The sequence below is a fragment of the Halichoeres trimaculatus genome, unplaced genomic scaffold, assembly GCF_033239565.1.
Source record: "Halichoeres trimaculatus isolate MK-OKI-2021-1 unplaced genomic scaffold, fHalTri1.1 fHalTri1_scaffold_9, whole genome shotgun sequence".
Taxonomy (NCBI): domain Eukaryota; kingdom Metazoa; phylum Chordata; class Actinopteri; order Labriformes; family Labridae; genus Halichoeres; species Halichoeres trimaculatus.
Window position 1 is genome coordinate 23,818,630 of NW_027437188.1, and position 14,676 is coordinate 23,833,305.

At 38.1% G+C, this 14,676-nt stretch overlaps 3 protein-coding genes across 4 annotated transcripts; all 3 read left to right on the forward strand.

Annotated features, from left to right (window-relative positions):
- The first annotated feature begins 1,277 nt into the window (after nucleotides 1–1,277).
- On the forward strand, nucleotides 1,278–2,261 carry LOC141797870 (P2Y purinoceptor 13-like). The gene has a single exon (XM_074679557.1). The coding sequence runs from the start codon at nucleotides 1,278–1,280 to the stop codon at nucleotides 2,259–2,261; it is 984 nt and encodes a 327-aa protein (XP_074535658.1).
- Nucleotides 2,262–5,185: 2,924 nt separating this feature from the next.
- LOC141797871 (P2Y purinoceptor 13-like) lies at nucleotides 5,186–6,391 on the forward strand. Its single transcript, XM_074679559.1, has 2 exons — nucleotides 5,186–5,225; nucleotides 5,379–6,391. Exons 1-2 carry the CDS (start codon nucleotides 5,186–5,188, stop codon nucleotides 6,389–6,391), a joined length of 1,053 nt encoding a protein of 350 aa, XP_074535660.1.
- Nucleotides 6,392–9,001: 2,610 nt separating this feature from the next.
- On the forward strand, nucleotides 9,002–14,118 carry LOC141798068 (P2Y purinoceptor 13-like). Of its 2 annotated transcripts, XM_074679850.1 has the most exons (5): nucleotides 9,002–9,061; nucleotides 9,404–9,449; nucleotides 10,857–11,059; nucleotides 11,148–11,537; nucleotides 13,093–14,118. In XM_074679850.1, the coding sequence occupies exons 3-5, from the start codon at nucleotides 10,877–10,879 to the stop codon at nucleotides 13,564–13,566; spliced, it is 1,047 nt and encodes a 348-aa protein (XP_074535951.1). In that variant the 5' UTR covers nucleotides 9,002–9,061; nucleotides 9,404–9,449; nucleotides 10,857–10,876; the 3' UTR covers nucleotides 13,567–14,118. The 2 variants fall into 2 exon arrangements, with proteins under 2 accessions (XP_074535951.1, XP_074535950.1); XM_074679849.1 differs by lacking the exon at nucleotides 9,002–9,061 and having other exon boundaries at nucleotides 9,210–9,449; nucleotides 13,093–14,117.
- Nucleotides 14,119–14,676: the final 558 nt, after the last annotated feature.

Sequence of the window (14,676 nt, forward strand, 5' to 3'; positions counted from 1 at the left end):
AGATATCGGTGTAGCTTGAAAAAACAGGGTCCAGCTCAATATGTGCTATTTGAATGCTTTTCCTCCACAACAGCTCAAACTTCATGGATTTGCATCTTTCTGGTTGAACGGGCTCCAACCACCTCAGTCAGCAATCTTTCCAAGGTTTTACCTGGCCAGGTGTTAGAGTGGAAGCTAAGGACATGACCACTGGTGGTGAGTGACCTGATGTAGTCTTTAGTTTTACAACTGAGAATTGATTATTTTTTTCATGCTAGATTTGTAGTTAACTACACAAAGGTCAAAAGGCAGCTGACAAATCCAACATGGAATGAGTAATGAGAAAGTTTTTGCATCGTAGATGACTTGCATGATGTGTGACTTTGCTAGGATTGAAATGGCAATGAGCGCGAGAAAACTTTGATTGTCCTCTGAAGGAAAGGAAAACTACTTAAGCTTATCCTGGTTGATACAAGTGAAAGTAAACTACGGTCTTATGAAACCAAGCTGAGATTACATCATACTGCACAAAAGCTTTCATTGACTCACAATCAGTACAATGTTCACAGGGGGCTTTTCTTCTGCAGCTATAAGAATGGATAGGTACTTTCGTACTAACGTGTACTCTATATTTGGGTCCAAACAGAAACACAGAAAGCAGACAGCCGTAGACGTTTTAAGGCACTAAATGTAAAAGGGGCTAAAGGATTATGTTTTCTTAAATTGTTTTTAAATGTATTTATTTATTGATTGATTTGTTTTTATTTTGTGATAAAATGGTTGAAACAGTCTCTTTGTATGGCAAGGTGAAAACAAATCCAACAGTTGCATAACCCCCTTCAGTGTCAAAAGTGTCAGGTTCCAAGAGGCATTCAAATGCTCTGGTTGCGCATTCAAAGTTAAATCACTGTAGCAAATGTGATTCTAACTAATGATGAATGCAAATCAGGAACAGCGCAGAGCAGGTGTAGTCTACAACAAGATGTTGACAGCATCTGGTTCCAGTAAAATCTCACCTCACATCAGACTAATCACTTACTCCAAACCTCTGTAAACTATCCATTGGGTGTTATTTTCCTGACATTGCTACAGTTTGCTTTTATACATAACTCATGCAAATGTTTTGTGGAATATAACGATCAAACCAATTCACTTCTAAATCTCTAAAAGTACAGTTGACACAACTGATAAGCACATGAGTTGGAGTTAAGCATTCAGGGATTTTGCTGAAAATTACCAATGTGTACAAACTGTGATGTCTTTCTTTAACACGTCTGTTTTTTTTTCCAGATTTAACAATGGCAACCAACAACACTGCCCTCCTGTCCAGTGTCAGTTTACAATTCACCACTGTAAATGTGGCTGTTGCATGTCTTTACTTCCTCCTGTTCCCTGTTGCGTTTCTGTTCAACATGATTGCTGCCTGGGTTTCCTTGCACCTCTCATCCGCCTCGACCTTCATAGTCTATCTCAAAAACCTTGTGGCTGCTGATCTGCTCATGACACTGATGATCCCACCAATGGCAGCAAGTAAGCTACCAGGAGCCTCGGTGTGGTTAAAGATCTTTGACTGCCGCTACTCCTCTGTTGTTTTCTACTGCAGTCTGTACACCAGTATCACCCTAATGGGTCTCATCAGCCTTGACCGCTTCTTCAAAATTGTTCGCCCATTTGGAAAAGTTTTAGGACAAAGTGTTACGTTCAGTTTTGTTGCATCTGCTTTGGTTTGGGTGGTGTTATTTGGAGGTACACTTATTCCCACAATCGTTCTGACGGACCAGAGTCCTTTGAATACAACAACAGATTTCTGCATGTCCCTGAAAACTCCAGCTGGTGTGACCCTTCATAACTATGTGGTTCTGTGCATGGAGACCCTCTTCTGGCTCGTCGCCATACTGACCATGTTCTGCTACATCTGCATCACCTTGAGAGTCCTGCAGTCCTTCAGGAACTCTGGCAGCAACAACAACCAGGGAAAGAAGAAGACTAAGCTACGAGTGTTTTTGATTCTCTTTGTGTTTTCTGTATGTTTCATTCCCCTTCACATTATGCGAATTCCCTTCACACTGAATGAAGTCTTTCACATTGATGGCGATGCCCAAAACTGGGTGATTATAGGTCACAAATTTTGTGTGTGGCTCTCAACCACTAATGCCTGTCTGGATCCTCTCCTCTATATATACCTGTGCAGAGAGTACAGAGACAAACTGGTTGACATGATGAAAGATAAAGCAATCTGTCTTGGGTTGTATTCAAAAGAAAGAGAGGCAACTTCACAGTAAACAAAGACATTTGCTGGTTGAAAAAATGAACAACCCTGCGATACAGAGTAGTTGACATTATAGAAGAATGAGTCTGTTTGATATTTTATGCCTTAACAAACAATAATAACTTAGAATGAGCAAAATGGCCATTGCATTTTGTTTACCTTTTTGTTTAATGTTATGCTGCCCTCTAGTGTTAAGTCAGGGGTCTGTCCTCTAGTGAGACTTCAGAAATCCTCAGAAACATAGTGGGAAATGATTGAATTACAAAACATATATCACTAAGACAAATATTTCATATCTTAAATGTACATTTCTTAAATAAGTGGGTTCAACTCTTAAGTTTTTTTGCAAAATCCATGTCAAACTCGTAGGTCATGTGTCAGAGCATGTGCATTCTGGTATAAAGATTTGTACTTATGCACTCATAGAATTAAACTTTTTTCCTCCCAAGAATTCATGAATTATGTTTGATCCCTGTATATAAATATTACCATGAGATTGGTCAATAAATAAGAGGATTGTGGAAAGTAAAAAAAAATGCACCGACCCAGTCCTGGTATCGGGTATTGATCTGATAAAAAGCATGACAGGATAATGGGGGTGGAACGATACAATGAGCTGATCCAAAGGGCTCATCCATCCAGTTCAAGAAAAGAAAAGCCTGAAGTTGCTAAAATTCATTCTCTGTCTTGTCCGTGTATGTAAAAGAGATTGTGAAATTAATACTGGTATGGGACCAGTTTAACCATCAGTCTATACTAAAGCCAAAGTATTAGGAACTAAAAGGTTAGTCTGGTACATCAGTAGTTTTTGTTTCCCTTAACGGGATTTACTGACAAGTTATTAAACAGACAGAATGTAACACTGACACCTCTTTGTGACCAAAGCAAAAATAGATACTTGACAAGAAAATGGAGAACTCAGGCGCCAGGCAAAACTATTCTTAGCACACTGCAGAAACAGCAAAAAGTTGAAAACACCAAAATTGACACAATCAGAAAGTTCCTCACATGAGCTTTAAGTATTGGTTCCTGGAATTTGTGATCTGCAGATACATTTTTTTTCTTTTCACTTTCAGTTTACCATCTTATGTAGTTTCTTATTTTTTGTGACTTTACAAAAACATAACTGAATCCCATAAAGTTTAAACGTTTTGTTTAAATGCTTGAATAAATGTTCAGACTTATTATCCCACAATAGTTCTCATACATCTTGTATCCAAGTTCAATAACTTCCTCATGAAAACGCACTGCTAAGTTCCAAAAGAATAATTAAAAATATTTGAATGGATGACTTTTATTAAGTTTTTCTTCTCCACTTGAAATAATTTAATTATCTCCAATAACTCTTTTTATCTTTGAATTAAACTAAAATTTCAAAGGAATATCTCTGATGGCCGGCACGGCACCAACTTTAGACACCTTTTTTTCTACCTGTGAGACTGAAATGGGGCTTATCATTGATTCATCAAGGGGAGCTGTTCTGCAGTGGCCTGTTTGGTTTCTCTGATCACTGAGACCACCTGTTGGTCAAATGATGACATTGCACCATGTGCTCCAGAATCAGCAATGGGACTAAATGCAACCTATCCCTTAAAGTGATCTAAAACATATACCGCAAAAAAGAGCTTGCTTGGTTTTTTTTTTTTTTTAAGAAAAAAAGGCTATCACAAATTCAATGCAACAAGTCTTTAAAAGATTCAGTTCAGTTTCTTTCTTCAGCCTCAACAAGCACAATGATGGTGGGGCAGCAGGGAAACATGATGGGTAGTCTTTCAAATGACATTCAGGCCTGAGACCACATTCCCATTAACATACATTTGTTATGTTGATGACTCCAGAGGATAGGGACGAGTATAAGCTGAGGAGGAGACTTCAGGCTACATATCTGTAAAATGAACAAGAAGACGCATAAATTCTGCTCAACTTAACATGAAAAGTCAGATGGAAAATATAATATCTTATATAAAGTCTGAAGGAAATGTTAGGGATTGTAAATCTATTCCGCCTCCTTTTTAATTTGGCAGCAGTGAACATTGTGTACTTTGATTTTGGCTGAAGACCAGTAAGTTTTTCCTATTTTTGCATATGTTCCAAATTGTCTCCTCACAGCTGAAATGTTGATTTGTTTGCTAGGTAAATCAATGGTGTTTCTTAAACACCTACTGTGGGGGAACATGCAGACTGATCCATCCTGTAGCCTTGGGTCTGAGGGGGAGGCAAGTCAAGTCATCAACTGTAAGTTTATTATTATCAAAATGTACTTCATCATCACATTTAGATCTTAATTCAATAGTTATCTGTTGGTTTTGAAGATGCCTCTTGACATCAGTTTTGTAATGTTATATGGTGAGGACAAATAGAGTGTGCTTACAAAGTACCAAAAATGGTGGTCACACAGCTCATAACATTATATATTAAAAATAAAATGAGTACTACTGCAAATATTTTGAGTTTGAACTACTCATAATCTTTTCCACTTTCAAAGCAAAAAAAAAAAAATGTACTCAGCTTCTTTTAAGCTACTCCCTTGCTCCTTTCCTTCTCAATATCTAGATATTACTCTTTAGAGATTGACATGTGTTTGATTGAGCTGGTTTTTTGATTTATTTGTGAACCTGACCAAAAACAAACAAACAAAAAACAATAACAATAACAAAAAATAAATAAATTACAATAAACAAAACAAAAAATTAAAAAGCTCTGAAACTTATTGGGTAAATAAAAGTCTGTCTATTTTGGTCCAGGTAAAACAAAATAGGGACCCAATGGTTCAGAATTAAATGAGTGTATCCAACTTTTGAATTTATATGTCATAGAAATAAGAATAGAAATATTGCTGTTTTTTAAAATAGGGACTGCATGGTCTGTGAACTGCCCCGTCACAACACTGTTTGTCTTTGTATAGTCTGTAACCCTGGCATAATCAACCAGAAGACCATGGACCCAGAGTTGGATCTGTTCAACGACAGCGAACAGGGTAAGTGCAGAACTCATAGAAGCCCACCCTGATTACCATTAATAAAGTATGTCTTATCTTATCTTATCTTATCATGACAGTGAAATAAAACTCTGTTTTGCCCAACTTGGTAATGTTGTGACCGTGTGTTCTCAACTGTACTTTCATTTTCAGGTGCAACGCCGTCACTGAATCAAACAACACAAAATGAAGAGATTTGTGACAGTTTCATTTATGACCCACATATTGCCCCCATTCTCTACTTCCTTATTTTCCCCTTTGCTTTATTGCTGAATGGTGTAGCTGCCTGGGTGTCCCTACACCTGAAATCTGCCTCCACCTTCATCGTATACCTGAAAAACCTAGTGGCTGCTGACATTGTTATGACTGTGATCGTCCCAATCAAAGCAGCAAGTGACCTCCCGGAGGCATCAAACCTACTTTTTGCACTGTCATGCCGTTATTTTAGTTCCATCTTCTACAGCACTCTGTACACATGTATCGCTTTGTTGGGCCTGATCAGTCTGGACCGTTTCTTTAAGATCATGATGCCCCACAGCAAAGTGTTCAGTAATTTAACCCTCAGCAAAGTGGTGTCTGTGTTCGTGTGGGCCATACTCTTTGGGGGCTCAGCTTTACCAAACATCATTCTAAGTGATAAATCAGTCGCTAACTTGACAGAGATCGGCACTTGTATGAATCTGAAAGAGGCAGCTGGGCTTTCAGCACACGAAAATACGGTGATTTACCTGAATGTGTTTTTCTGGCTCGTCAGTGTGGTCATTGCGGTTTGCTACATTTGCATAACAAACAAAGTCATTCAGTCTTTCCGAAACTCAGGCAGCAACAACAACCAGGGGAAGCAGAAGATCAAACTACGCGTCTTTCTGGTTCTCATTGTGTTTTTTGTGTCTTTCGGACCGTACCACATTGTCAGGATTCCCTACACTTTTGCACAAGTCAACTATACTTCCACGTCCAGCTGCAGTTATCTGTTAGGGAGGTTTGCCAAGGAGATCAGCCTCTGGTTTGCCACCACCAACATCTGCATGAACCCACTCCTCTATGTGTTTCTGTGCAGGGAGTTCCAGGAAGAATTGAAGTTGCTGATGAACCGTTGGTCAGTTTCATTTAATGCCGCCACAGGAGGGAAGGCAGACAGCACTATACCACAGACTAGACTCTGACAGAGTTTGTGTGGATATCAAGCCACAGATTCCTGATTATTAAGATGAGACCAATGTCTCTACCTCTCCCCACTGTACAAAAGCGACGCCAAAACTCTTCCTGTGACAGGAGCTTACATAGGTCTGCACAGTAGAGATTGTCTCTTAAAATCATTGGTGTCAGTGAATTATATGAAAAATCAATGTAAAAACGTGCAACACTAAGGACACATATTGGGCAGCAATCAGCAGATTGTTTGCACTGTGGTGGTGCATCTGTGTGCACATTCTCCTAACTCTATGAAACTACCAACCAGGAATAAAAAGGAGCTGGTTGGAGGAACGTTGGGAAGATGCAAAAACTGTGTCTCTCACTTGATTCTGGCTATCTGTTATGTTAACAAGTTAGCCTCAGTTGGCATAACCAGCTTCACCTTGTGGCATACTTAAGCTCAACCTTGTTTGCTAACAACAGTTTGCAGTGGTATTTAGGGAAACCCCTCCCCTCTTAAGATTCAAACAAGCTATTTAAGCAAGTGATTTAAGTTATTTTTCAGACACAACATCACCAACCATCATCTCAGCCTCTAATTTTGCATTCATGTATATTCACGTTTTAGTTATGACTACTTCCCCTTTTAGTATCTCGAGTGATATTCATACCCAGATTTGTTTTGTTCAGTTCTGCATCAAAGAGAGAAATTTTGACATGGGACCTATTGGGGATTCCTTGACTTTAAATTGACTCCAAGTGGACACTGGAAGAACTGCAGTTTTTGCCACCTCTGCATTTGCCCCTTACCCCAGCAGTGGCCAGATTGGTATAGACCAGTAGCTATTATGCTACCAGTACAGCAGAGAGGATTCTTGTGTCCGTTTGCTACAGACCCCTCAGACTAAACTCTAAAAAATAAAAATGTTAGCATCCGTCAGGATAATAAGAAGTATTTGTAAAAAAAAAAAAAAAAAGAGAGACCATGTTTGAGAAAAGTTTCCTCTCCCTGATGGTACTTTATGTCATCAATTGTTTTGTAAAGTGTACAGTTCTGTTTTTTTAATACATCTAAAATTCCATCTTGCAAGGATAAATGTTCAAGTCTGCTTTTACTTGTAAACCTGTTCTCAAGCTGTTTTTATTTTTTTCTGTGGCCTGTCACAGTTTAGCTTTTTTAACAATTGTGAAACTGCTGACACTAAAACGAGGAGTCAGGGAAATACGCAGTTTGAGGGTGGTTCTGCTGTTTTTACACCAGCTAACCACAGTCTATTTGTAGTTAAATAAGAGTAAGGAAAACAAAGCCTTACAGTAGGATAAAGTCTGTAAATAAGGCTTCTATGCAAAGCAGGATAAATCTATTCAAGATTTGCATTTTACATGACAAGGCAGATAAGGTTTATTTCTATAAAACTCTGCAGATGTGTTTATCAGACAATATCAGTGCTGAAATTGGAAAGTTGTCTTAATTATAAGCATAGAAAGATTCTTCTGTTAAATCTTCATTCTATGGTAACTTTGATAATTGACAAAATCTTCTCAGCAGATTTTCCTGTATAAGATGATTTCATCTCTCTGTGTGTGAATTTTTTCAATCATCTGGAGTTGTACCATCATTACACATTTAGGCACAACTTTTTCACTTGTTTGTTTTTTCATGAATGTGAAAATAAATAAAACTGAAGGTTAAAAGTGACCTCTTTTGTTAAGATTTGATTAGACCTGTTTTAACCTTTGCAAAAAGGTTTAAATTGTGCAACAGAAAAACCTGAAGTTTGGTAAATGTAGTCATGTGTAGTTCCCCTAGAGTGTAAGGTTACGGTGACCTAATAAAAGCCATTATGTGTACAAATGTACCGTCTTTGTTGGTCAGGAATTTACATGTTTCGTTAGTAAAACAAAATCTGATGAAACAACAACATGTCATGGTCAAAAGAGTTCACAGTTCACTTGAAGTTTGTTGATAACACACGTCATTTCTCAGATACTCATTTCCCCCCATTGGTTATATTTCCTGGTCCTTATCCAAGTGAACTCACACAGGATGTGTTCTGTACTATTTTTAACAAGATAACACAAAAGGGAATTGAACTTGAAGACTAAAACACAGTCAGAAATATGAAGGTCACTTTTAATATCATCAGTCACTTAAACTGTCACGTATGTGTTGGTATTGGTTATTAGTTATTAGTTATTAACTCCCTCAAAAACACACCAAATACATGTGGTGTAGTTAAGCAGCTTATCTTTTATTTCTGGCATTGCAGCGCTTATAGCTAATGTATTTCAATAACCACTAAATGCAAAAAGGATTTAGCTCAATGTTCATGTGAGTTTCTGTGAATAAAAGCCACAACCATGACACTGATATGAAAAGAAAGACAGACAGATGGAGGTGCAGTATGTAAGCTGCAGCGCTGGTGGTTGGGGGTGGGAGGTGGGGAGGTTGCATTTGGTCTATAGATGTGGATCAAGCACCAAGTCCACAGCTTTGGTGTTTCTGCCTGTCAACTGCCACAGAAACTGACGCAAGCCTGCGGAGGAAGGGGGGACTGGCACGGAGCAGAACAAGGCTCATGGCAGACAATCGGAACAGGAAGCAAGGAAGGAAAGGGGGCTTTCACCCGGAGGAAGACTGGCAAAGTCGTTGGGATTGTGACAAGACAGGCACACAGTAGCTGCAGAGACCACCCATTGTAAGAGCATCAAACACACACATGCGCTTAAAGAGAGAGTGTGAGTGAGAACGTGTGTGTGTGTGTGTGTGTGTGTGTGTGAGTGAGAGAGAGAGTGTGTGTGTGAAAGAGAGAGAGAAAGAGAGAGCGCAATACTGAGTAACACAGACAGGCTAAAAGCCGTGTAAGGCTGCAGGCTCTATAACTCTGGCTCAACTAAAAAACTACAATAACACTGAGAAGTTTTAAATTTGGGGTTTTCTGTTTTTCATCAACTTCCTGTGAATTGAAAGGAGAAAAAGGAAACGATATCTCTTTCTTCCCTTTTTTGAAATAGTGTTTATTCACTGCTTTCTTCCTTAGTCTTCTCGCCTCCTGCAGTCTCAGACCATAAGGACACAATAGAAAGGTAAGACTCAATTATTGTAAATCGTTCAGATTAAACATTAGCCTGAGCTGGGCACTTTTTAATTGTAACAAGCCTAATTAACATTATACACTTAGTAAAAGAGGCAGCAGTTGAGCAGTATTGTATGTCTTGGCTGCCATGGCACCTGCTTCAGGGCTCAGTGTTATTCAAAGCAGTTAAGTTTCAATGTAAAGACAGCACACATGGCAGATATACTGCCTGACGGGGGCCGGGGACTCACAATGAACAAACTGAGTGGATTGTTTTCAGATGCACTCTGCAGTTACAAAGAAACTTTTTCTTCGGGCATAACAGTATTAAAAAAAAAAAAAAAAAAAAGGTCTGAAGTTGCTTTACCTCAAAAGTTTAGATTTTCACACTTAATATTTGGCTATGAAAAAAGTCAACTATGCACTGTAAAAACTGAAATCTAAGCAAATTTTTGCGCTACTTTTAGTTAAAATCATTGCAAAAGACTTAATTGGCCATGATATCTGAAGACTAAAATGACACCTGAACTATATGTCACAAGAAAAAATAAAAACAGTCAATTTGGCAAGAAAAACATTCATAATTATTTTCTTGATATAAGAATAATGTCTTACTATTAGAAACTACTTTTTATTCTTTAGACACAATTCAGGGTTAATTGTTGTCTTATAATATCCCATGGTAAAAAAATAAAATAAAATAAGACTTATAACTGGGGATGGGTACCTTTCACATTTGAAATAATATGGTACTGATGCCCAGTACCTGGCAACTGGAATTAGTACTCAACGATACAAATTTTCGGTACTTTTTTGTGTCGTAAAAAATATCAATTTGTTAAATAATATAATGTATTTTTTTTTCAAATTAACATATTTATTCTTCAAAATATAACCTTGTTATGCTGTGTTAATGTCCAGCATGGGAAATGACCTACTCTTCCACTGCCTCACAGTCACAAGGATGCATTCAGGTACCTAAACATGGTACCTTTCGATTTTACATGAATCAGTACCCAGTACTTTTGACAGCATTTGGTCAGTACCTATAAAAGTACCTTATCCGGAACCCATTCATACTTAAAAGCTCATATTAAGTCTAAAAGGACATTTTGTAGTTCAAAAGAAGCCATAACACTTGTTTAGATTTCCTTGTTTTACAGTGTGTAGTTGACTTTTTGTTGTTTTATCTTCTTTTTTCATGTGTGTGAAGTTTAAATTTGAGTCACATTTTGATGAGGTAAAGCCAATAAATGCTCTATTTCTGGGTCTGCATAGTACAGTTGTTTAATGAACCCAAAAATGTCTTATCAGAATATATCTCTTCCTTAAGACAAAACTTTTTAGCTGCTTGTATGTGTATGTTTCTCCATCCGACACCCATCCCATTGTCTCAACCTCTTGGTCTCCTCCACAGGTCCACCAAAGGTTAAAAAAATGAATACCAACCTATCAAACACGACCATCAAGTGCGTCCGGGACACCAGCGTGACAGCCGTGGTTTTCCCTTGTCTATACAGCATCCTCTTCATATCTGCCTTGATACTGAACTCTCTGGCTGCATGGATCTTCTTCAACATCCCCAGCAACTCTACATTTGTGGTCTTTCTAAAAAATGTGGTAAGAGACACTTTCTTTATAAATTCCCCAGTCAGTTCAGGACAGAGAAAAAGAAAACCTTTTTTTTTTTTTTTCTTTTGATTAACAGGTGGTAGCCGACTTGCTCATGACTCTGACCATCCCTCTGAGAGTCTTAAGCGATGCAGGCGTGGGTTCCTGGCAGCTCCGTGCCTTCCACTGCCGATACTCTGCTGTCCTCTTCTACATCACCATGTACATCAGCATCCTCCTGCTGGGCCTCATCAGCTTGGACCGTTACCTGAAGATCGTCAGGCCCTTTGGGAAGTGTGCTCTGCAGCAGGTCCGTGTGGGTCAAGTGCTGAGTGCGGTCATCTGGGTGGTGATGCTCTCTCTCGCACTGCCCAATGTAATTCTCAGTGATCAGCCACCACGGGTGTCTGGAGGAAGGCTGAAATGTACCTCCATGAAGAGCAAAGCCGGCCTGCTGTGGCATGAAGGGTTCAACTACTTCTGTCAGGTAGCTATCACATCAAACCTCAACTCAACAATTTTGGGTACATGGTTATTCTTTTATTAATTATTTTATCAATCTTTTGTAGGTAGCTGGTGGTAAAAAAAAAATGGTAATGGTAAAAAAAAAAAAAAAAAAAAAAAGTTTCACACTTTGTTTTCATTCTGTTGATTGAGGTTAAATTTAGTCACCATATTTAGTCAGTGGCGTGTTTTAATGCAAAAACTTAATCTTGTTTATCCAATCTGGATGCATTATTACAATCTAAGCAACATTCCTGTTTAAAATGTGACAGTACGTTAAGTTCAGACCTTGGTGTTTAAATCTAGGGGGGTAAAAGTGAAGACAGTCTTAAGAAAAAAAAGGAAAAAAAAAAGATAAAGTAGGACTAATTTAACTAAAAAACTCTGCTCAGACAAATCAAAGAGGAATTAACTTTCACATTTGTGTAAGAAAGTACAGCATATTAGGGCCGTGGTTTAAAAAAGGAGCTGGCTGGTAATTGTAGGGGTAATTCAATTTGAGTGTAAAATTTATCAGAAAGGGTGACAGTGAGAAAAAAACAGCTAATTTTTGTGTGAATAAAATGCTAAACTTGTGTGACAAAATATTGAGAAATAGTGCAAAGAAATTGCAGCTGTGCATAAAAAAAAAATAAAAGAGTTTTGCTGATGAATAAAGGAGAAAATTTTAAGGGGAAAGATTTATTTTGCTTATTTGCACAAAAAGTTTGCAAGAAGGAGCTTATGGGGTAAAGAAGAATGAAAAATGGCACAAATGGTGAGGATACATTTGACAATTTGGTGTGTTTTTTTTTTTTTTTGAGTTGTTGATTTATATCCCAAAAGGAGCAGATTTGTGCCAAATAAGTTGAAAATTTATGAAAAAATAAAAAAATAAAATTAAAAAATAAAATTAAAAAATAAATAAATAAATAAATAATAATAATAATAATAATAATAATAATAATAATAATAATAAATAAGAAGAAAAGCAGCTAATTTGTTTGGAAGTAAGAAAAATCATCTCAGAAAAGAAGAATTCATTTGGTTGAAGAAGAAAAATGCAAATTTTTATGGAAAAAAAGGAGCAAATTTGAAAAATACTTGAAAAAGAAGAAGTGAAGGAAGGCGCAAGATGATGTGAAATAATCTTAGAAAGTGGTACCAATAGAGATCAAGTTGCAGGAGCAGTGACAGAAAAACTGTAATTTTTAACAGTTAAACATTTTTCACTCTAGATGGAACAAATGAACTTCCTTTGTGAAATGAACAGTCGGTTGAACAGGCGTGTCAGAGGTGTTGTACAGGCTGGCTGTTAGGAAGAGATGGGAAGGCATTCATTTTTCAGTTTCTGATTTGGAGCTTTAACGTTTTTGAGCTGTCAATCATCTAATCTTACCCTGAGAAAGAATTAAATGTATGTTATATAACATTAATATGTTCACTGACACAGCCTTCACAGCTAGACTGCATTATGTGTCACATAATTAGAGTATTTCATGACAAAATATATGGCATGTCGGATCATTACTGAAATGATGTCCATGTGTGTTCTACAGGTGGTATTCTGGGGCACGCTGGCCTTGATGGTGGTTTGCTACACATTCATCAGCAAGAAGGTTTATGAGTCATACAAAGCTTCAAAGAGTAAATCTCAAGCTGCAACTCGCCGAACCAAGGCAAAGGTGTTTGTGGTGGTGGGGGTGTTTTTCATCTGCTTTGCCCCATTCCATTTTGCCCGTGTGCCCTACACTCTGACCCAGACGGGAAGCATGGCGAGTCACTGCAGAGCACAGAACGCTCTCTACATCGCCAAGGAAACCACCTTATGGCTGTCAGCCACTAATGTGTGTCTGGACCCACTCATCTATGTGTTCCTGTGTAAGGTGTTCAGGAAAAGGCTGACTGCTGCCATTTGTCATAAGCAAATCCACAAAGGTACGATGGAGTCCCCCACAGCCACGTCAACCCAGATGGAGATGTCACAGTTAGCCCAAGACAACCGTCTGTCAAGTAACGGATTGTCACAGTAACAGACAGGACAATGGACAAGGGGACACAATTAAAAAACTGTAACTGTGAAGACAGGAAGATGCCTTAAGGGATGTGTTATTTCATGTGTATATACGATTTGAAACTGTAAAATATTATTGCTAATGCAGGTTAACAGAATCATCTGAATCAGCTTCAGAAATGAAAGTGGACAAACACACCCATTACCAACAATTAGTTCTGTTTCTGTTGCAGTACTAACCACAAAGCACTTTTATTTGCTTCGTCATCCAACATGTTTCCTTTCTTATGCTTCCTATCATGTTCTATTTCCTCTTCTCTAATCTAGTTAAAACTGCACTTTCCCTTCACCAAGTCTTGGCTGGTGGAGTGTGTAATCAGCCTCCAACGATTACACAACACGCAAACAACACACACACAGCACAGAATGATAAAGAAAGTAGGAGTACATGGATACTGGCTGAAAGCCAAAATGTCTGTGTTTTAATAACAAAGACTTTAAAAATTAAATAAAAGTCATATTTTAGATACTACAGTTGCATGGTGTTTCACTTGTGTGCATGAAATCTGTCAAAAATGACACCGGTCGTTCTTTTTTTTTTATCATTATACAGTTAAACAAAGTACAACCCAAAAAGCAGGGTCATTTTAAAACTGAAACAAACTCTGTTCCATAGTATCAAAAATAACCAAAGCTCATGACAGACATAAAACAGATCTACACTCGTATCTTCAACCTTAATCTGCCACAAACCAATGTAAGCTATAAGCTGTGGTCAGTCGACCTAGAATTACAGAGACAGCACCTGCGAAGAAAACCAAGTTGAAGAATTTTTAGTATGGTCTTACCTCTGTTTGTTTTGTAGCGGTTTTACTCTGAAAAACTAAAATGTCAACACGTGGGCACAGTCGGTGGTTAAGTGCAAGATTTTGCCTCTTTCTACCTGTGTGTGTCTCTGCTCTGCCCCCTGTCACAGCAGCTGTTTTAGCTAAGCTGGCAATCTCTGTGAATCAACAAACAATACATACGACATTGTAGAGGAAGACTGCATGCAGCCTGACACCTCCTATCAAAATTACCTACACATGTGTCTTGTGATTGGTCTGTTGAGCATTTTAGGAATAACTCG